The sequence below is a fragment of the Lagenorhynchus albirostris genome, chromosome 17, assembly GCF_949774975.1.
Source record: "Lagenorhynchus albirostris chromosome 17, mLagAlb1.1, whole genome shotgun sequence".
Classification (NCBI taxonomy): Eukaryota; Metazoa; Chordata; class Mammalia; order Artiodactyla; family Delphinidae; genus Lagenorhynchus; species Lagenorhynchus albirostris.
Genome location: NC_083111.1, coordinates 8,130,816 through 8,153,037, shown reverse-complemented (window position 1 = coordinate 8,153,037; position 22,222 = coordinate 8,130,816). Strand labels below are relative to the sequence as shown.

Here is a 22,222-nt window from a genome sequence, read left to right as displayed (position 1 = left end):
CCTCTAAACAGAAAGAGTGGGGGCTTTTTAAAAGATATTTTTAAAGATGCCTCTAAGTAATTCTGTTTAACCCCTGTTTCTCCCCTGTACGTTCAGTTATCAAGGCAGTTCCCTCAGGAGCTCCTGCCTGGGCTTGAATGATGGCTCCACTGCTGGCTTTGTGAGCTTGGGCAAATTCGACCCCCTCATGTGTAAAATGGAAATAGCATAGTGCCCACAACCTGGGACATGGGGGTGATGAGAATTAGATGAGTTACAGCAAGTCAGGTGTCTAGCCCAGTGTCAGCTTGTGACGTGCTCCTACATTTCTAGCCCTTGTTATTCTTCCGCATTTGCCGATAAGAAAGTTAAGGCCTGGCATATTTAGTTCATTGACACATTGGGTCACAAAGCATGAATTCAACTCCAAGTTCCCATAGCCTCATGATTAAACTTACAAGAGAAAATTGTGTGTCCTGCTTGATGTGTCGGGTAACCTGACACTAAGTGCGACTAAGATTTGAGAATGGATCCAGACTCATATTTTAGAATTTCAAAATAAGTGATGCGACTCTTCCACATGAAAGCTAACCTGATTATTTTACTTTATATCCTGTAATTTTCAGAAGTAACACAGAAGTTCCCATCTGATTAACAATTATTTATGTAGCTTTCAGCACATCTATTTGTTGTTGTTTTCCACTATGTAAAGCAATATGGGGTTTCCTTCTACTATAACGCCTTTGATAATGTCCTTGATAAGGAGTCGTAAGTTATAGTTGTAACACATGTATTCTTCTGTCCAGCTACCAAACTCTTCAGTATTAGAATCATGCTTTCAGGCAACACGAAACAGTTAATATTTACTGAACTAGTAAATAAATCACGAATCATAAATCAACAAAGCACTTTAACAAAAGGTAAACCTAAGTATTTTTCATGTCAGCAAAGCTTTTCCCTATCAAAGTAAAGAAATAAAAAGTAAACCTCCCTCTACTTTGACAATATAGTTAGCCACAACTTACTGAAATATAAAGAAACCAGTCCAAGAAAAAGAAATATTCTATTGCTTTTTAAGTGAACTATTTTTAGAGTGAGCCAAACATTCAACTCAGGTCTTGCCTATGTGCAGTATAACTCAAATTTAAATATATAACGTATTTCTCTTTAACCATGATGGGTACTGATCTTATAGCAAGGAGGACAGAGCCAGGAGAAAAGGCACTTTCAGAAAGGATGAAATTGGGCTCACGTGTACATAGGACTAGAGCAGCGGTGTCCAACACAGAGCCCTAACCACATGTGGCCATTGAGGACTTGAAACTGGGCCGGTCTGAGTTGAGATGGACTGTATAGATAATGTATACATGGGATTTCAAAGACAGTAGGGGAAAAAAAGAATATAAAATATCTCACTAATACTTTAAAAATTATATTGAAATAATAATTTTGTACGCATTGGGTTAAAACGTATTGAAATTAATTTCACGTGTTTCTCTTTACTTTTGTAACGTGGCTACAAGACAACTTAAAATTCCATGTACGGCTCACATTATATTTCCGTTGGACAGCCATGTTATTTAAGACCTCATTCCCTCCATCACACTTGTAGCTGAGCCAGAGTAATATACTAATCCTCATTTAGAAATTCAGAGTCATCCCAAAGGACCACAGCAACAACATTATGGTCTGTCATTGCCAGTATTCACTGTGCTGCGTTATTTTCCATGTGTTAACTCATTTAACCCTCACATTGACACACACAAAGCCCGAGGTGACATGAGAGCTGCTTTCTGAGTATCGCTGTTGTTGCTTGAATTCTAAACAGAAAGAAACTTCATCAGTCTAGATTCCGTTAATTTGTTATCCTTTAGATGAGAGTGAACACATACCATTATTTTACCTCTAAATGAATAAATCATATGAAAAGATTTTAGGAAGAAATTTAACCTACTTGAAGGGAAAGAAATAAGTCCTTTCTGAACATATAGCAAAATTAATATTAACTTTGTGTGACCACTACAGATGTTTTTTGCTGTTCATTGTGAGGGTCCTTGGAGAGCTGAGCTGATGAAAGAGAACTAGACTGGGAGTTCAGTGCCTCTTCTCATCAGCCCGTCACCAACTTGCTGTCACGAACTAGGGCTCTATGGAACACCTCACTTGGCTTCTATGATCCCACATTTTTCAACTGTAAAATGATCTCAGACAAAGTGCTATTTTTAACCCCAAGATGTCATGAAGTCTACGAGACTGGGTTAAATCACCCATTAGTTCTTGAAAATAATTAGACGTCATTTTTCAAAGTTCTACAATTCAGACTTTAAGCTAATTGGCTCAGATAGTCTTTCCTCTCTATCTCAGCATTTGTCTTTACCTCCTTCTAGAAAACCATAACAATACTAAAAATGACAAAATTTAACCAGACCTGGAAAGCCTTTCCTGAAGTCTGTGTATGCCCAATACATTTAGATTTCATGAGTCAAAAAGATTTACCTTTTAAAAATATTTTTATTTCCGTAAGCTTCTAAATATTGAACTCAGAGCGGCCAGGTGCTACTTAATAACGATTTTCCTGTGTCATTGTAAAGCGTTTTAGTTTATTTAAAGGAACTTCTTGCTACATGTCCACAGGTCACAGTTTCCTGCTGCAGAGTAGCTCCCGTCTGGTCTGGAGCCAGCAAGCGTTTTCCAGTGTGCAGAAAAATTCCAGTTGACACCCAGCAAATCTTGCTTGTCACATCTGAAATCAGTTTCAGAATGTTTTGGAAAGGAAGATTTCAACACACACTTTAATTGGATATTTTTAGAATTATCACCTACAGGAGAGTTTCCCCCCCAAGGCTGGTTATTATAATTACTGTCAGCATCTCATCGTGGCCATCAGCAATAACAACCGCACCATTTATTGAGTGCTTATTTCATGCCAGGTTCTGCACTAATTATTTAGCCTGCATTATCTTTATTTAAACCTCACAATAATTTTCTGAGGTGAGTATTGGTTGATTTACAATGTTGTGTTAGTTTCAGGTGTACAGCACAGTGATTCAGTGTATATATATATATATATATATATTCTTTTTCAGATTCTTTTCCCTTATAGGTTACTACAAAATATTGAGCTTAGCTTCCTGTGCTATACAGTAGGCCCTTGTTGGTTACCTATTTTATATATAGTAGTGTGTATATGTTAATCCCAGCCTCTTAATTTATCCCAACCCCCGGTCCTTTCCCCTTTGGTAACCATAAGTTTGTTTTCCATGTCTGTGAGTCTGTTTCTGTTTTGTAAATAAATCCATTTGTATCATATTTTACATTCCACATATAAGTGATACCATATGATATTTGTCTGTCTCTGTCTGACTTACTTCACTTAGTGTGATAATCTCTAGGTCCATCCATGTTGCTGCAAATTACGTTATTTCATTCTTTTTTATGGCTGAGTAGTATTCCATTGTGTATATATACTACATCTTCTTTATCCATTCATCTGTTGATGGACATTTAGGCTGCTTCAGGTCTTAGCTATTGTAAATAGTGCTTCTTTGAACACTGGGGTGCATGTATCTTTTCAAATTAGAGTTTTCTCCAGATATAGGCACAGTGGGACTGCTGGATCATATGGTAACTCTATTTTTAGTTTCTTAAGGAACCTCCATACTGTTTATGGTATAGCATAGTGGCTCCAGCAACTTACATTCCCACCACAGTGTAGGAAGGTTCCCTTTTCTCCACTGAGGTGAGTGTTGTTAATTCTGTTTTGCAGATCAGGAAACTGAGCCTTGGAAAAGTTCATTAATTTGCTCAAGTTTCCACAGTTAGTTGTGGAACTAGAATCTGAACCCATGTGACTCTATAACCCACATTCTTAAACACTATGCTATACTGTACAAGAAATACCTACAACTTCGTAAGAAACCAAAGGATACTAACATATATCCAGAACTGTTAATATTCAAGTTCTCAGAGAAGCATTTCTTCTATTGGCATCGACGAAGCTAGTGGTGAACAAAATCATCTATTATGTATTAAAACTTTATTTTAGGCACAGTGATGAAATCAGAAAAGAAAATAGCGGAACTTCATTCAGGAAAAAAAAGTGTTCTAATAATTACATGTTGTACAATCGTATCTTCATCTATAATGACCAGCAAAGAATTTAATAACAAACACTTCAAGATCCTTTCTTTGCAATGTACAGCATTCACCCAGATACCTGGGAACAGCTCTACAGAACTGGAATCAGTCAACATGGAGAGTCCATTAGGATGGAGAAAGGGAGCAGATAAGATTATCTGAGAACAGAGCTCAGCTGCCAGGAACTTGGAGACGAGGAGGAAGGGATGGAAGGAAAGACCAGGAAAGGCCACGGCGGAAACTGGCAGCTGCAGTTGGATGTTCCGCTTCATTTATTTGCAAAATGGTTTATTGCTCTTTATGAAACAATGCATTCCTGTCATGTTAACTCACAGTTTTTCACCGGTACAATGAGGACAGGATATTACCACATTCTCTAGAGGGCTATGAGAGAGAAAAGATACAATAAAGTTCTTGGAGCTCTTTCAAGGAGAAATTATTTCAGTTGGAAAGACATCATTTTACCAACACTTCTCTGAATATGATCTCTGAGTGTGAACAGCTGATAGTCTTTCTGGTAACAGAGGCAGCCCTCGCCTGCCGTCTTGAAGAAAACCAAAGAAAAGAATGCAAATTTAGAAAATAGATATAGAGAAGAGGATTGTTTAATTATAAAAATATTCTTAATGTTACCGAGCAATTTCCCAAAGCATTCCTTTAAGCAGAGTCGCCCTAGTGCCCCTGAGGATGAGAGTGTTCAAGGTCATAATTAGCGTGTGTTGTGTTCCTTCAGAGGAACCCCAGGCAGCAGAGTGAGGTCTGCAGATGTCTTAGGACCAGTCTGTAGCTGAACCAGATGACTGTCCTTGCCATGAGCTCACATTCTGTGTGTGTGCAGGTTTCCAAAATGTTGAGAAACAGAATGCATTGCTATAGGTAACTCCGATGTGGATTCAGGTGTCCTGAGCGCTCAGAGGATGGTTCAAATAATACATTTTCAACCTGCAGATATTTCTGGAGAGTTTTTTAATACTACCGATCCTATCTTAAAATAGCAACACAGCAAACGGCTACAGGGCTGGTACCACCTGCTTTGAACGCACTCATCTTTCATTAGAATTAGACGGGCACAAAGAGCCGCCAGGCACTTTCAGAGCATCCCTAATTTTTCCAAATTCTTCTTCTCCCTGTGAAATGGATGGTGCACAGCCTCAGTGGAGTTCCTTTGCTAGAACTAGAATATGGTGTTCCGAAGCAGGTAGAGAAATGCCAGAGGCTGCCACCAGCTGAGACCATGAGGATGACTCATTCCACCTGAGTTTGAAAAGGATGGCTAGGGTTCTCGATAAAAACTACCTTCTGTAAGTCTGTTTTTGAGTCAGATGACTTAAATGGATCTAAATGACAGGACGTTAATGGACCTTCTTTGATAGTACTACATTAGCCTGAATATCAATTTTCTTCCTGAGTAGCTGTAGCTTCCCCACTCAGAATGGGGTTTGGGGACAGCGCAGTACATGAAAGTGTGACCGAGTAAGTTGCTTTTCAACTGTGTCTTAAAGACAGGGTACAATCCGGGCTGGCGGGAACGGGAACAGACATCCAAGACAGCTGCAGTGCTTTGCGCAAAGGCAAATGCCCCGAAAAGGTGCTCTGTAAGCTCCCGTGGAAGGAAGGAAAGGGAAGGAAGAAAGGAGGGAGGGAGGAAGGAATACGCAAAAGTGTGAGAACAGATGTGATAAAGGAGACAGAGCATTGGGCTTGGAATGAAGAGAACCGAATTTACAATATCTTGCCACCTACCAGCCCTGTGATCTGGGCTAAATCATTTAACCTCCGTGGGCTTCATCTACTTGAGCTATAGCATGGGGATAAGAAACTGTCTATTTTTATTAATTTTAATCTATTAAAATTCTCTATTTTTAATCATATCTATTTTTTAAAAATTCTCAAAACCTGAAAGGCTCAGTTTTTCAACAACCCTTGGAATAAGTCCAGGAACATCTGTGTCCAGTCTGGCATGTGGGGAAATATTCCAGTCTAGGGCCTTGCCACTTAAAGTGTGGTCCCCAGACTAGCAGCACCCATACCACCTGGGAGCTGGTGAGAAATGCAGATTCTCAGGCCCACCCCAGACCCACTGAATCAGAATCTGCACCTTAACAAGATCCCGGTGCTTTGGGCGCACATGAGAATTTTCAAAGCATTGCTCTGGAGCTGTCACTACCTGGCTAAATCATCGTGGGGCAGTAAGGAACCTTCCCATCCCAGGTTCGCCTAAAAGGAAATCTGCTTTCATCTACCTCAAGAAGAGCTGTAAGGATTTGTCAGGTGTGGCTTATTCAAACCAGATTCCTGCTTCTGTTCACTCATTGATGCAATATCTTAAAGAGTCAGAAGAGCTCATGAAATGCCAAATTTATTACTGGGGAAGAGCTCTCGGTTTAGGAAAATCTACCTTCAAATCTGGGAAATATTTCAAGGGGCAGGAAAACATTTTGGAAATTCAAAGCTGAACAATCCTGCTTTCCCACTTCGCATTTTGTCCGTGTTCATGTCACACGATAAATTTTTTCAAAAGTTTTGAGCATGTCGGTGCTTTGTGACCACCTAGAGGGGTGGGATAGGGAGGGTGGGAGGGAGACGCAAGAGGGAGGAGATATGGGGATATATGTATACATATAGCTGATTCACTTTGCTATAAAGCAGAAACTAACACACTATTGTAAAGTAATTCCACTTCAATAAAGATGTTAAAACAAAAAAGTTTTGAGTATGTACTATATGCTAAATAAGGAAGGGAAAATATCTCTGCCTTCAAGGTATTCACATGGAAGAGATTCAGATTAATATAAAAACACCTGTCACTCTGGCAGCTCTGTATACTCTCATTCCAGAGAGTTGCCCAGACTCAGTGTCAACAGCTCACACACAGGTTGGAAACACCCTTGGAAAGTCAGGATTGTGCTGTCTCCAAGCTGGGCATCACTGTAAGTGCTGGACCACGGGACTGATGCAGTCAGAGAAGCCTTGTTCACGTGACTAGTGGGGCTGACACAGACAATGAGCGTGGAAGATGGAAGCAAACGAGAAACTTCCGGAAAGTGAGAAGTGCTGGGAAGCAAATGAATCAGGGCACTGTGACAGAGAGGGCCTGGGGAAAGGCGGTCTTGTTCCTTTAGTGAGGATGCTTCTCCAAGATGAACGACTACTGTGATTCAGTTTGGATCACTGTTTTATACTTTGGTTCCAACTAAACTTTTCAAAATAGCACAAAAGTCAGATTTTAGAGTAATGCATCTAGACCTGTGTTCAGTGGGTAGAACCAACAAGATTGGGGAGGAGGTTATGTGTTCAGTTTTGGACACGGTTAGTGTGAGGGCTTGTGTGGCATCCAGTGAGAGTAGTCACGTAGGCAGCTGCTTATACGGTTCTAAAGCTCAGAGGAGAATTCTAGAATGAACATAAGTTAGGGGCTCCAAGGCATAAAGGGATGCAAGCCACGGGAACGGAGGAGAGCTCCAGAGTGAACATCAGAGTGGTAGGAGGTGAACCAGAAGTGGCTTCCTTGAAGCCAAGGGGGTAGAGTGAGAGTTTCAGGAAGGATGGGGTAGTCTGCTCTACTGACCTTCTCCCCACTCAGTTCCTCCTCCAAGTTCCCTATCTTGGGAAGCAGAAATGTTCTCCAGCAAGTTACCCAAGCCAGAGACCTCCAGTCATTCCTGAAATCTTTTCCCTCTGTTCCCCATAATGACTTTATCATCAGGTCATGTTGATTCGACCCACTAAATATCGTTGAGTCCACCTTCTGTCTGCTTCCACTCACACAGCCCCGGTCCAACTACCGCCATCTCTTGCCTGTACTATTGCGGGAGCCCCAGACAGTCTCCGTGCATGTACCATCCCTCACTCCAGTTCATACTTTTCACAAAAGGCTGGGTGAGCCTTTTCATAAATTCGTATTTTCATGTCACTCCCCTGCTTAAAACCTTTCCATGACTCTCCTTTGCTCTTGAGATAAAGGTCAACATCCTTCTCAAGACCTATGTGGTCTTGCATGCCCCCCCCCCCACCTCTTCTCGTCTTACTTTCTGCTCTCCAGCCTCTCTGGGCTTTTCTGTTCTTGTTTTTGTTTTAATTCTGTATTTCATTGAATCTAAGACGTCATCATTTGTACGACAGGTCCTGATTTCAGAGATTTTTAATTAAAAAAATACATCTTATAATTGGTAAAACACAGTCGTCCCAGGAACCACCCTGCTCCTTCCAAATGCAGGGTGTTTGCTCCCAATTCCACGCTTCTCCTTTCACCTGGGAAGCTTTTTCTCAACCCTCAAGTCTCAGTTTATGCATCACTTCCTCAGGGAAGCCCTGTCTGACCAGCACCCCTCCCAGACCAGATTAGGGCCCTCAAGATGCCCCTCATGGTACATCGTCATTGTCAAAGCACTTGTCCTGGTGAGAATAAACCAGCTGTTTGTACAGTGATGTGTTTAAAGTCTGTCTCCCTTCATAGGCTGTGGACTCAGAGAGCAGGGGCAGGGTCTGCCCTTCCAACCACTCTATCCTCAGCAGCTAACACTTCACTTCATCCTCACAGCACAAGAAGGCAGCTCTAATAGTTTTTCCCTTTGGAGAGAGGAAACCAAGGTCACAGAGAGAGAGCTACTCAGGTCACATGGCTCCTGATTTGAACCCACAGAATCTGACGTAGATCCTGGTCTCTTACTGACTCTATCTTGTACTACATCTTGGTGTCTAGTAGGTCCTCAATACATATTTGCTGAATGAATAGATGAACAAAATTTTCAAAAAGATAAGTATTATAAAAGTTAATTGTTAATGAAAATTCAGTAACTAGGAGAAATAATCAGACTAAGGAGTTAGTTATAGATACCCTTAGAGACAATTTCAAATTCTGATCAAACATTGATTACAAATAAGATGATGATACTGTCTTACTCCATTATGCGTGGTTGACTATTAACCTCATCACTCTACAAAGTCCTCTGTCCCTAACAGCATTTACTGCCATACAGTTCCTTCCTTCCGTCTTTCCTATTTCCCTTCTCCTTTTTGCTCCCTGCCTCTCTCCTTGCCCTCTTTCTTCCTTCTTCAGGAAATGTGCATTGAGCATCTGTTATCTACTGGGGTATTTGTGAGGCACGGGGTACATACTGGTGAATAAAACAGCACAGCCCCTGCCCTGAGAGGGTGTATCATCTATAGAAGGGAGATTGAATACATAAGCCAACAGATGTGTGATTATGGGAGTGTGATCCCTATTAAGAAGAAAACAGGGACTTCCCTGGTGGTCTGGTGGCTAAGGTTCTGCGCTCCCAATGCAGGGGGCCTGGGTTCAATCCCTGGTCAGGGAACTAGATCCCACATGCTCCAACTAAGAGCCCACATGCCGCAACTAAAGATCCCACATGCCGCAACTAAGACCTGGCGCAGCCAGATAAATAAATATTTAAAAAAATTTTTTAATGAAAACAGTGCTCAGTGACAGAGGAGAACAGAATGGGAAGGGAGGGGTCTTTGGGATGGAGAGGGTGAAGAACTCCCTCCAGGGCTGTGGGTGGAGAAGCCAGCCCTGATGAAAGTGTGGGCCACGAGCCAGGGGAGAACATCTCGGAGCAGGGAGGCCCTGGAGGCGGTGGACAGAAGCCAATGTGGCCGGGGCCTGTGACAAAGGGGAGCAGCCTTCATCCAATGCAGGGAACCAGTGGGAAGTCTGTAGAGGATGTTGGGCAAAGGGGTGGCATCATTATGATTTTTAAAGATTACACTTAAGATTCCACGGATAATAAGTTAGATTAGAGGGACAGAGAGGAAGGAATAACACTAATAAAGACCAATAAGGATAGAACTGCTATCCAAGCCCAAGAGGGCAGGCTTACACCAGGATGGGTTGGTGAGTGGAAAACCAGTGCTCCTATGAAGCCTAGACCTTCTTGGCAGACAGAGAGGAGGAGAGGCAGGGGGTCTTTGTCGCTAATTCCCCCCGCCCTGACTTTGCCTTCTGTGTCCAGCACCCACTGTGCGTGACCGTCCTGGGTGCAGGGCTCCAAGGGTACAAAATTCCTGCCCTCTGCACACATTAAGGCAAAGAAGAGGGAGATGGCCAGTGTAAGGCTGACTCCTAACCCGGAATTCAAGGCATCTCCCTTCAGGCCACCACACCTCATCACTGCCTGCTTCTCTCTTAGGGAGTTGGGAATTTCCAGCATTAGTGAGAAACTGCCACTGGGAAAGAAGTTAAAACTCTAAAAAACTGGAAATCCTTACGAACCATGCTGGAGAAGGAAAGCTACTACTTAGCATCCTGTTCCTCTGTAGGGCGTCCTGGGTACTGTCTCCCCCTGCTGCCATCTGACTCTTGACAGCGGCCCCTGAGGTTATATCCACTTTAGAGTTGAGGCAGCCAACGCTCCACGTGTGCCTAACATCACATAACTAGAAAAATCAGTGGAAGGAAGTGACCGGAACCCACATCTAGTCCCATAAGGGGAGACTGGGGGGGAAAAAAAGGCAAGTGAGAAGAAGAGAACCGTAAACACTGCCTCAAAGTCTCAAAGCAGAAGCAAGCGGCGGGGGTTAGGATGCGGTGACACGTGCCTGGAGCCCCTGAGGCCCGTCTTGAAGAGCAGTGGAGCAGAGGGAAGCCGGGCCAGCGGGGCTGACCGCCGTCATCACAGGGACACAGGCAGCTGCATCCCAAATGGGGCCCTGAAGGAGTTTCCTATGAGATGCTGAAAGCTCAACAATGCTCACTTATGGCCTTGACGTGAGAACTCGAACACTGCAGTTTGGATAATTTAAGCCCAGATAGGATCTACGGCAGGTTTGCCTAAACCCGAAAAGGAGCTGAAATTCTCTATGCAAGCAGCGCATTGTTTTTATGATTGACACTTCAAAGAGATTTTTGTCACATAGCATGTCAAATATTTGTTTTCATCCATACGATCACTAAAACTTATACGAGACACCCACTGCTAGATGTTGGGTACACACAGCATCAGCGTTATTGGAATCAGGCAAAATGTTTGTCTACCAACAGCAATATGTTCACAAGAAATAAGCTTTCTCTGCTTTTCTTGCCTAGACTACATCTCCCTTTCCAAGTAATTGCATCTGACTATGAGTCTTCAGCAAACAGGAGTCTTTTTCGGAACAGACACTGTGAGTAGCCAAACACTTTGCACTTGAAACTACACCCAGTCACACCCACGTCTGTTCATTTTCCTCTAATTCAACCCTACTTCCTGGCTTTGCCAGGAGCTTAGAACTCTTTATCTCATAATCTGTCATGTCATTCGTTAAAAAAGAGGAGAACGTGGCATCCCCCCCCACCATATTTTATCTGGCCTCATTCATGTCCTTATGGACTGAATTCATCATAGATTTTCTTCCATTCTAATGTTGCATGGCTCGATAGGATGCATTTGCAAGGAGATGCACCACCACCCCCATTTCTGCCCCAGCAAAGCAAGTTGTATAAAAGCAGGACATCACCTCAGCCGGATGCACAAGTAATGATGAGACTAGCCAGCTACTTTTCTCGGTTCTTTAAGATATGTTAACAGTTTCCTGTCAGCACCCACGCAACACTTCGGTATCCAATAACCGACATAAAACACCAGGCATGTGTGGCGCACCCTTGAGGTCTTTGCTTCTAGAAGTGACGATATGTCAGGCATGAGCTGCCTGGAGAGGAGTGACACCCCGAAAGTACGAAGTTCAATCCTGTTTGAGCTATAAACCAGTCACAAGACAACTTACAGGGCAGCAGGGACTGTGGGGCATTCATTATGAAATGACGCATTACGTAATTTTACTGAACGTAACCTCCATATGGAACATCTGTTCCCGGGCCACACAGTAAAATGGGCCCTTTTTTGCCCCGAGTGCTTAGAAGACAAGGGTCCTCCTGTTTCCACACCGCCACCCCTCATTCTTTTCGTATGGGTTGTATTTCATGATGATGTATTACTTCTGCTGGAAATGAGTGGTTATCCAGCAAACGCGTGCATTCACCCTATAAGACGAGGAGTACATGCTGAAAGGTCACCAAGGTCATGGCCAATTCTATCGACAGCTGAAAACAGTTAAAACGACTTATTTTTTTTTTTTTAACCACCCAGGCAGGACCCAAAAGGGAACAACATGGCCAAAAATTTCCTTCTGGCTCAGAAATCTGAACTCGATCCAAGCGTTCCCTCACCCTCTCCCCACTCCCTCCAAAAAAGCGGATGGCTCACAATGTCTTTTGACATCGTCCTACTTCCTCCATGTGGGATCTAGGAGAGGACTTTAGGGAACATAGGGACGGAGGCGTTTTGTCAAAGGGATCAAAAGCAGTCCTTCCATTGTGCAGCTGGACAAGACCCCAAAGCACTGGCCCCTCTGATCGCCCGGTATACAGGCTGGGTGATGTGGACCATTTCCCTGGAAGCTGGGGCCACTCCTTCCTGGCATGAGTGAAGGTGCAGCTCAGGTCTTTAAGGCCTCGTCCTCTACAAACAAGTTTCTGGATTCCTAATAAGTTCTAAAGGTTTAATAAATGAATGAAAACAGGAGTTATTGCATATACACAGCCAAACTCTATCTATGATCAGGCTGCATCAAAACCCCCCAAATTACTGGAAATGACAAAACTTGCCAGTTTTGACTGACGCATGGTGTTATCTCTAGCTAAAAAATAATCCTGGGAACAAACATCTTTACATGTAAATACACACTGAAGGCAGCACAATCATTGCCGGGTCGTGCCAACTTAGAAAGTCGGTATAGAATTTATAACTAAAATGTTACGTGTGTGCTCTTCTACGTGGGTGCTGCAATATTGCCACTTTTTGCCTCGAGGTGCTTTGCACACACTGGTCTTTTGATTCCATGAGGTGCAGGGGCCTGTGATCTCAGCACAGAGGAGCTCTCCCTAAATACCTATCGAATGGATAAGGCCAGGCTTCTACACCACTCTGTGTATCTTCAAAGTCACTTTGGCTCTGCTTTTCCTCAAAGTGACTCCGCCTGATTTGGTGGCTGGTGCGCCTGCATCACAGGCTGGGTTTAGCTGTGAGGCCCCATTCAGCTCACTCACTGTACAAGGAAAAAGAAAATGTGCCTTTCTGCCTGTGGTAATTTCTGGGCGTTTGAGAAGGAACCACGGCTCCACCATCATCAGGCTAGGAGTTCCTCTTCCAGGGCTGAGACACGAATGTTTGTTTGGAAAATTAATGAGCTGAATGAGACTGGAATCCCAGATAGTACATTAAAACCATCATCATCATCATCATCCCTTTCCTTGAATAGCAGGGATGCCAGCTTGAGCCCAGATCAAAATGCAGATGTATCTGAGCGCACTGCGAGGGGACCTCCAGGAAACAAAGGATGAAAATTGTGAGTGTAAATGCTCAATAAATGGTTCCAAATGCATCGATGATAGAAACGTTTTCTAGCAGATTGCTTTTTCATTCAATGGATCTCAAAGGTCCCACATTTCATTCTGTGTGAGTTAACAGATTCCGTAGAGACTAGGGCTGTAATCATGACATGAATGAGGTCCCAGCCTTTTACTGTTTCTATCATACAATGGGAACAACTGTATTTCTGGGCCAGCCAACCCCCATTTACTTTCAGTTCTGGTGAAATCAGCTGAGAATGTATTGCAGTTTATTTTATTCAAGTTCTGTGCCCATAAAGGTCTTCAATTACTTAACCCACAATAGGCCCAAATCCAAAATGCCTCTGGACCTCTAACTGGGAGGCTCTGCTAACCCAGGCCTTACCTTTTCATGGGCTTGGGTGAGCACTCTCTCTCCAGATTGGAGGATGTGTGCTTCACGTGCATTGCGTTATAGGAGGTGTGAGTGTAGTCATTTTCATCGCTGTAGTCAGGGCCGAGTAACGTCCGGGCCCAGGTTCCCATGTCATAAGGAGGAAGGGTTCCTCCAAATTCAGACGGCAAAAATTCAGGGTGTATTAGCTGGTGGAGGCTGTTTAAGTTGTTTCCATGCAGGAAAATCTGGAAAGAAAAAATAATTAGCAAGGAAAACATCCAAAACTTATGACCAAGCATTTAATCGAATACACAATCTAGCAGTGACAAAGTGGATGCGCTGCTGGTGATCACGGGGTTTAAAGAGGCGTTCAATTTTGTGTCTGTAGCTTAGTCTGCATAAAATGTTAATTTATTGCTCAGAAAAGGGCCTGAATTAATAGTCCTTAAAAATGAAGTTCATGAACAAATTGGGTATTACTTGGCCATGGCCCAAATTTACACGTACGACGTCATCTCTTAATTATCCCTGCTGATGAAAAGAGTAGGGATGCAGCCCATCCAAAACCATCGAGTCATGCTTCACACACAGCTCCACATTGCTGTGTTCTCCCCCGGCGTACCCTCTGAACCCTCCTCAACCCTCCCCATCCTTCCCAAGCCTACACCCAGTGGCAACTTCTTTCTCAGTCTGTCCCCGTGGCACCTGCCCACTCTGGTTCTCCCCTCTTCCCTAAATTAACTCTTCATTGTGTGATGACTTCTAGTTTTTTCTGATTTGTTCATTTATGTCTTGCTTCCCCATAGCAAGAAAAGAATGCTCAGGAAAAGGGACAGTGTCGTCTTTCTCTTTTAACACTCTCCTAGCTCCCAGGGTGGTGTGGGCACAAGGAAAAAGCTCAGTGAATTCTTAGTCAGTGGAACTGAAAACTGGGACCTGAGAATTTACCGTGAGATATTTTTGCAACGATTTTCTATTTTTGTCTGGATTTGCCAATACCCTCAACAAACAAGTTTGCATCTTCTAAGCATATGATAGATGGTGATGGAAATTAGTCAAGCAGGGGAGAAAACACCCCCAAATAACAACATTTTCAAACAGATCTATAAAGTGGATAAGCCACAAGTTGATGATTACCATTGCCTGCGATTTAGGAATTGACTCCTGAAAGTTTATCTAAAGGGCATCTGTATAATGACATCGGTTCCCACACTTCTTCAAGTTGCAGGCTTAATGCGTGTAAACTGTACTCAAGTATAGGGCCATCAATTACACACACACACACACACACCCCCGTACTTAACCATGATGAAGGGTAACTGTGATTTTTAAAATACATAGAGTATAATATACCATATAAGTATATTATGCTACATACTACATACTACAGGCATCCCTTGTTTATTGTGCTTTACTGCACTTCACGGATATCATGCTTTTTATAAATCGAAGGTTGTGGCAACCCTATGTCAGGCACATGGCATCAAGTCCATTGGTGCCATTTTTCTAACAACGTTTGCTCTCCTCATGTCTCTGGGTCACATTTTGATAATTCTCTCAATATTTCAAACTTTTTCATTATTATTATATTTGTCATGGTGATCTGTGATCAGTGATCCTCGATGTAACTATTACACTTTTTTTTTACACTTGTTTTGTATTTTTAATTAAGGTATGAACTTTTTTTTAATAAAAATTTTACTTTTAAAATTTAATAATTATTAACATTTATAACATATTTACGTTGTTTTGGACAATTGTGCATTAATAGCATTTTTATGATTACCCAACTTAAAAGAAAAAATTTTGATACTTAAAGCATTAGGGTCATGGGTAATCAAAGAGTAATTTAAATTTATATACATATTTTTGTTGCAAAGAAATGTAACAGGGTGACCGATAAAATGCTTTTCAGTATAAAAAAATGTTATATGAGGCTATGATTCGGTGGGGGAAGTATAATGGAAACACAAGTTCAAGGAGAACAAAAAGAACATGTAAAGTCTCTGACTGTTAATGAGGAATTTGTTTAATAATTTTTTAACATCTTTATTGGAGTATAATTGCTTTACAATGGTGTGTTAGTTTCTGCTTTATAACAAAGTGAATCAGCTATACATATATCCCCATATCTCCTCCCTCTTGCATCTCCCTCCCACCCTCCCTATCCCACCCCTCTAGGTGGTCACAAAGCACCGAGCTGATCTCCCTGTGCTATGCGGCTGCTTCCCACTAGCTAGCTATTTTACGTTTGGTAGTGTATATATGTCCATGCCACTCTCTCACTTCGTCCCAGCTTACCCTTCCCCCTCCCTGTGTCTTCAAGTCCATTCTCTACGTCTGCGTCTTTATTCCTGTCCTGCCCCTAGGTCCTTCAGAACCTTTTTTTTTTTTAGATTCCATATATATGTGTTAGCATACGGTATTTGTTTTTCTCTTTCTGACTTACTTCACTCTTAATGACAGTCTCTAGGTCCATCCACCTCACTACAAATAACTCAATTTCGTTTCTTTTTATGGCTGAGTAATATTCCATTGTATATATATGCCACATCTTCTTTATCCATTCATCCAATGATGGGCACTTAGGTTGTTTCCATCTCCAGGCTATTGTAAATAGAGCTGCAGTGAACATTTTGGTACATGACTCTTTTTGAATTATGGGTTTCTCAGGGTATATGCCCAGTAGTGGGATTGCTGGGTCATATGGTAGTTCTATTTGTAGTTCTTTAAGGAACCTCCATACTGTTCTCCATAGTGGCTGTACCAATTTACATTCCCACCAATGGTGCAAGAGGTAAGGTATGAACATTTTTTTAGACATAATGCTACTGCACACTTAATAGAATACTTTATCACAATACTCGCCTTCTGCGGTGGTCTGGAACCGAACCCGCGATATCTCCGTGGTGTGCCTGTTTATTGTAATGTACTATATAAGTACATAATAAATACTTGCTACTTTGTTCTGTTGTACTGATTTTAACTTGTGATGTAATGACATCATTTAAGGAGGAAGGGGACAAGAAGCTAAGTGTTAAAATTCTTCACAAGAATACTGTAGCACTTCAGAAAACAATGTACATTTTCTGACACTGGATTGTTGGCTATGACTGAATTTTAACAAGAATTTTTTTGAAGAAATTCACATATTCTGGCTTTTGCAAAATGTCTCACTGGAGGAATTGTAGTATTTGAAGCATGGAAAAGCTGGAGCAAAATACTGGCCCTGGTACCCACCCACGCAACACTTCCAGTTCTTAGAGGAAAAGGAGCGCTGTTGAAACTGGCCCTCTCTCCGGGGGTCCTGTGGGGTGGAGGAATTCAGCAGGTAGGAGGTGGAATCCCCACCTGTCAGATTCTGTTCTGCACCCAGAGCTTCAGAAACCCCCTTCAATGGCATAGCACAAATGTCGATTGCTTTGTGGGAGGAATTCCCACTGGATCCTTCTTAAGCAGAAAATGAAGCCAGTGGAAAGCATGAAGCCACACTGGGAACAGTCTAGGGCACTTCTCTGCCCGTATCACTGTCGTGAACTCCAGACAGATTGCAGAATGTTCCAGAATGTCTCTGCCTCTTGGGGCTGGTGAATTCTAGTTCCCAGTTCCACACTCATTTGGGGACAGCAGAATTACCCCGTATCCCATACCCTACTGCCGTGTTTCCTAAGGATCTGGAAGCATCTGAGGTCTAGGAGTTAGGAAACCTGCAGAGTGTGTATGGGAGGGTGTCCCTCACATCGTCATTCCCCCCCCCGAATACTCAGAGCTCTTCCCCAGCACGGGGTCCCTGGGGCATAGAGGCCTATGTAAGGCACTGTAAGACTGACCCTGGTTCCTTTAAGAGGTGATGTCCCTGAGCCAGGTGATAGCTGAAATCGGAAAGCTTACAAGAAAAGAGAGCTAAATGGGAAAGAGAAATTGGTGTCGTGGAGTCTCTACTCCATGAATGGCTTTATGCTATCTGTCTCATTAAATTACTCCAACCACTCTGTGATGTGGGTGTTAGTTTTTCCATTTTACAAATGAAGAAACTGAGATTCCGAGTGGTTAAAAAATGTTCGGTTTCTCAGCTAATCAGAATGCCATGAAAAAATACCCAGCTCTGGTGGAAGAGGCTGGCTTCCCAAATGTCATCAGCTGACGCAGTCAAGATTTTAAAAGCCTTCTTCCTATGAGCTCTATTATTTCCAAAGAAGAATGCTTTCCCAATCTCAAAGGTGACGGAGCTGGCAGCTATGACCCAAGAGCCATGGGGAAAAATACGAATCATCAGTATTCTTCATAGCAATAATATATTCACAGGACAAAATGCTAGCTCTTAAAATATTCCACGAACAGGAAGCTGCTTGACTCCATATTTCCCACAAGCATTTACAGTAAAAGGGGCATCTGGTATTTGCATGCCTTCCATGTTTCCTTTGGTTTGTCACCCGGACTGTAAAATAACTCAGTTACTCAATTACTGATTAAATCCAGGCCATTTGCAAACTCCAGCTGAGGCTCAAATGCTCAGGGACTACAGAAAAGCAGGGAAAAAAACAATGAAAAATACAGAGAGAGGGAGAGAGAGAGAGGGAGAGAACAGGCTTCGTAACTGTGCCTCTGAATCCCCCCTTTGGGTTTTTGTTTTCATTACCCGTTTCCTGGTCTTGTCTTTAAGGAATGGCTTGATGAGCGTATACAGGGCATGAATGTACCAGGGCTGGTTGACAAAATGGACTCCTCCGAAGCGGGCAGGAAAGCTGTCCTGGGTGGAAAGAAAGAAACGCACACCAATGAGCGCACATCACAGGTTAGAGGGGAGCAGCCTGCTGCTTCTCTCAGACTGAAGCACCAGCTAGCGGAGGGAGAGACAGGAAACACGCTTACTTCCCAGCTGTTAAGGTCTTCTCTGTTCCCCTTGCCTCCCTCTTCCCCCAAGGCTCCACAACTGAGAAATCCTACATCAGGCCTGTCTTTTCCAAGTCACAATTATATGACCTCCGACATCACACCAGAGCGTTTGCAGCCCAAATAGTGAAGGAGCTGGGATTCTTCGTAGTGTCAGGGCACCAAGGCTTCAGTTCCCATGAGCCCTACAAGATGGCTGTCTTTACCCTTTACTCTCATTCTCTGCTCTCCGGCTCCAGCCCTCTCCACTGGGTGATCATGACAATAACTCAACTTTCTGGGTGATTGAAGCTGTGTAGGGAGGGGTTGGAAAAGGATTTCAAAGGCTCTTCAGAGATGGGGCTCTCTGAAATCCTCCAAAGTCTGACAGCATCCAACATCTGTGGCTCCTTTTCACAGATTTCAGAACTGACTCCTTACTTCAACCTGGGATCCACACAGTAGGTCCCAGGGACAGACATTTGCTCATTGATGGGCTAGTTGATTCCCCTAATTGAGGTCCTCCTTTTCTGCAGATGAACACATTTTGTAAATATCAGGAAATAAGAGCATTTAAAAAAACGCATTCAATTTTAGAATCCAGCTCAGGGCATAAGCTTACACTTTAGAAGCCGAGAAGCTGCTCTGCATGCTAATTAGATCCACAGAACAAGGGACCTTGACCATAAAACCTGAACTAGTCCCACAGCACCAGGTCCTGAGTTCCTGATATAGAGCTTCCAAAGATTGCATTCGTGTGGTTAATGGCATTAAAAAAGAAGGAACATCTAATGCAATTCGAATTGCCAAGTGCGCTGGCAATCAATTTCATTGCAACAAACATCTTTGTAGAATGTTAGGAAGATGGGATGAAAGCAGAAGGAGCCTCGTTATCTGAGCTAACAGTTCAGGCCACTAGCTGCTCCTTGCGGTGTATGAAATGCCCTGCCTGGGTCTTTTTTAGTCACAAAGAATGAGGGTTATTAACTTTTTTCAGAACCCTTTGAGTCTATAGGCTCCATGGGCACCTTCTACATTGAGACCTAGTTTCCAATGTAAGTACATGGACCTGTGCTTAAAGGTCAACCTTTAAAAAGTTTAACAATAATTTTGCCTCTATCTAGACATCTTACAGAGTACAAAGGAATTAAATATTTTGAAGGGTAAACTAGACAATTTCAGTAAAAGGTCTTTGTTCTGAGGGGTATGTATTTTTTCTTTTGTTTATTCTATTTTTAAAAAAACTTAAACCACCAAGTAAGGTTGGAGAGACCATTTATACCAATTTGCACATTTGTCATAATCTCTCACTATTCCAAATGTAAATTTAGAAAAGTAGAAGTTCTTAATAAGGTTTTCTTTTCTCTTTCAGGTACAGTTTGGGATCTAAAAATTCTTTGGTTTCTTAAAAAGCAAGACCTTTCCCAGAAGGTTTTCCTTTGCAATGAGCACTAAGCAATAACCTCAGTCTTTTAGGGCCTTTTGAACTTGTTATCCAGAACTAAAAATAACTATAATTCATTGTCTTACATGCTAAACATGGGTTCTGGAGCTGTAGAAGGAGAAAAAGAGCAAAGAGTTTATCTGTAAACCAGGGCTTTACTATCCTTTTCTTTTCTTTTTTTTTTTTTTTTACATCTTTATTGGAGTATAATTGCTTTACAATGGTGTGTTGGTTTCTGCTTTATAGCAATGTGAATCAGTTATACATATACATATCTTCCCATATCTCTTCCCTCTTGCGTCTCCCTCCCTCCCACCCTCCCTATCCCACCACTCCAGGCGGTCACAGAGCACCGAGCTGATCTCCCTGTGCTATGCGGCTGCTTCCCACTAGCTATCTACCTTACGTTTGGTAGTGTATATATGTCCATGCCTCTCTCTCGCTTTGTCACAGCTCACCCTTCCCACTCCCTGTGTCCTCAAGTCCATTCTCTAGTAGGTCTGTGTCTTTATTCCCATCTTACCCCTAGGTTCTTCATGACGTTTTTTTTCTTAAATTCCATATATATGTGTTAGCATGTGGTATTTGTCTTTCTCTTTCTGACTTACTTCACTCTGTATGACAGACTCTAGGTCCATCCACCTCACTACAAATAGCTCAATTTCGTTTATTTTATGGCTGAGTAATATTACATTGTATATATGTGCCACATCTTCTTTATCCATTCATCCGATGATGGACACTTAGGTTGCTTTCATCTCCTGGCTATTGTAAATAGAGCTGCAATGAACATTTTTCAATAGGACCAGTAAGAGCGTTTTTATTTCTATTGAGAGTCTATTATATAATATATTTCTAGGTTGGTCAAGTGGAAGAAAACTCTGTAAATCCTACTGCAAAGGCACTAGGTAAAATCTCAAAGAAAACGTTAACCTTTACGAAATATCTAGAGACTCCTAATTTTTGTCTGTGGAATCTCAGTCCTCAAAGACAGCAGCACCGTCTTCGATTTGTGTCAGAAGAGATTGAAAGAAAACAGGGCTGAGACCCATCAGTTGTCTGTGGGTTGGCCCTGGCTTGGAGTCTGCCATCTTGAAGGCATGGGATCTTATTGATCTCATTCAGGTCGGCAAACGAATATGTGCAGATAAACACATGTAACAAGGCTCTCCTGTGTAATAAGGGCAATGTGCAAATGGTATGGTTATCCTCGAATGAGCCTGACTGCATTATTAATTATTGTGTGTGTGTGTGTGTGTGTGTGTGTGTGTGTGTGTGTGTATTGTGCAAAGGGAAGGATGAGGGAAGGGAGAATTAGAAAACAGAGGGCTCTTTTAAGCAATGCCCATCATTCTTGGTCGTTTTGCCTGATCTCATTAGCAAACCACAGATAAATGGGAAGTTGTCTGTCACACAAATGTCTCCCAGGACCCCAAAGGAGTCCACCACCCTCACGAAGGTGCATTTCTTAGGGGCTGGAGCAGACCTATCTCAAGATGGTAAACCTTGATTCCATGACAGTGTGACATTTTGTTTTTCAGAGTTCTTGGTGACTAACGAGTACGCTCCAAAAACATACCCCAGGTTCAAGAACGTGGCATTAATTTCTGTGTATTTCATGCATTTATCAATAAAGATATAATATAATTTTGAATTATAAACATATTCAAATCATTAAAATTATCTTTTCCCTAGTTTATTTTAAATTAATTTATTTCCTTATTACAAAAAATATACCCATTCTAGAAGAGTACAAAATTGATTTAAAAAATTATTTGAAAAATTAGAACATACAAAAAGATAAGAAAGAAGAAAAGAAAAAACACCTACCATCCTACTGCGAAAGACTGTTACTTACTATGTTCTATGATTCAGGACAGGCTATGTTATGTTATAGTAACACACAACCCCAGCTTTTTATCATTTAAAACTGGAAAGATTTCCTTCTCGTTCACACAGAATATCCTTGCAGCGTTGGCGGGAGCCGGGCTTGACTTGTTCTCGGCCAGGGATGTAGCCTCCCCGTCTGGAACAGGGCAGCCACAGCTGAGGGAAACAGCGTGGG

The 22,222-nt window shown here is 42.3% G+C and overlaps 2 protein-coding genes across 2 annotated transcripts in view; one reads left to right on the top strand and one right to left on the bottom strand.

Annotated features, from left to right (window-relative positions):
- CLVS1 (clavesin 1) overlaps window positions 1-22,222 on the bottom strand; it is a 131,279-nt gene that overhangs the window by 4,797 nt on the left and 104,260 nt on the right. Inside the window, exons 3-4 of the mRNA XM_060128100.1 lie at window positions 18,481-18,591; window positions 13,851-14,086 (exon numbers count right to left, since the gene is read on the bottom strand). Coding sequence (XP_059984083.1) covers window positions 13,851-14,086; window positions 18,481-18,591 — 347 coding nt within the window. The remainder of the gene's footprint in view (window positions 1-13,850; window positions 14,087-18,480; window positions 18,592-22,222) is intronic.
- ASPH (aspartate beta-hydroxylase) overlaps window positions 1-22,222 on the top strand; it is a 256,661-nt gene that overhangs the window by 213,767 nt on the left and 20,672 nt on the right. The gene's annotated exons all lie outside the window — the stretch shown is intronic.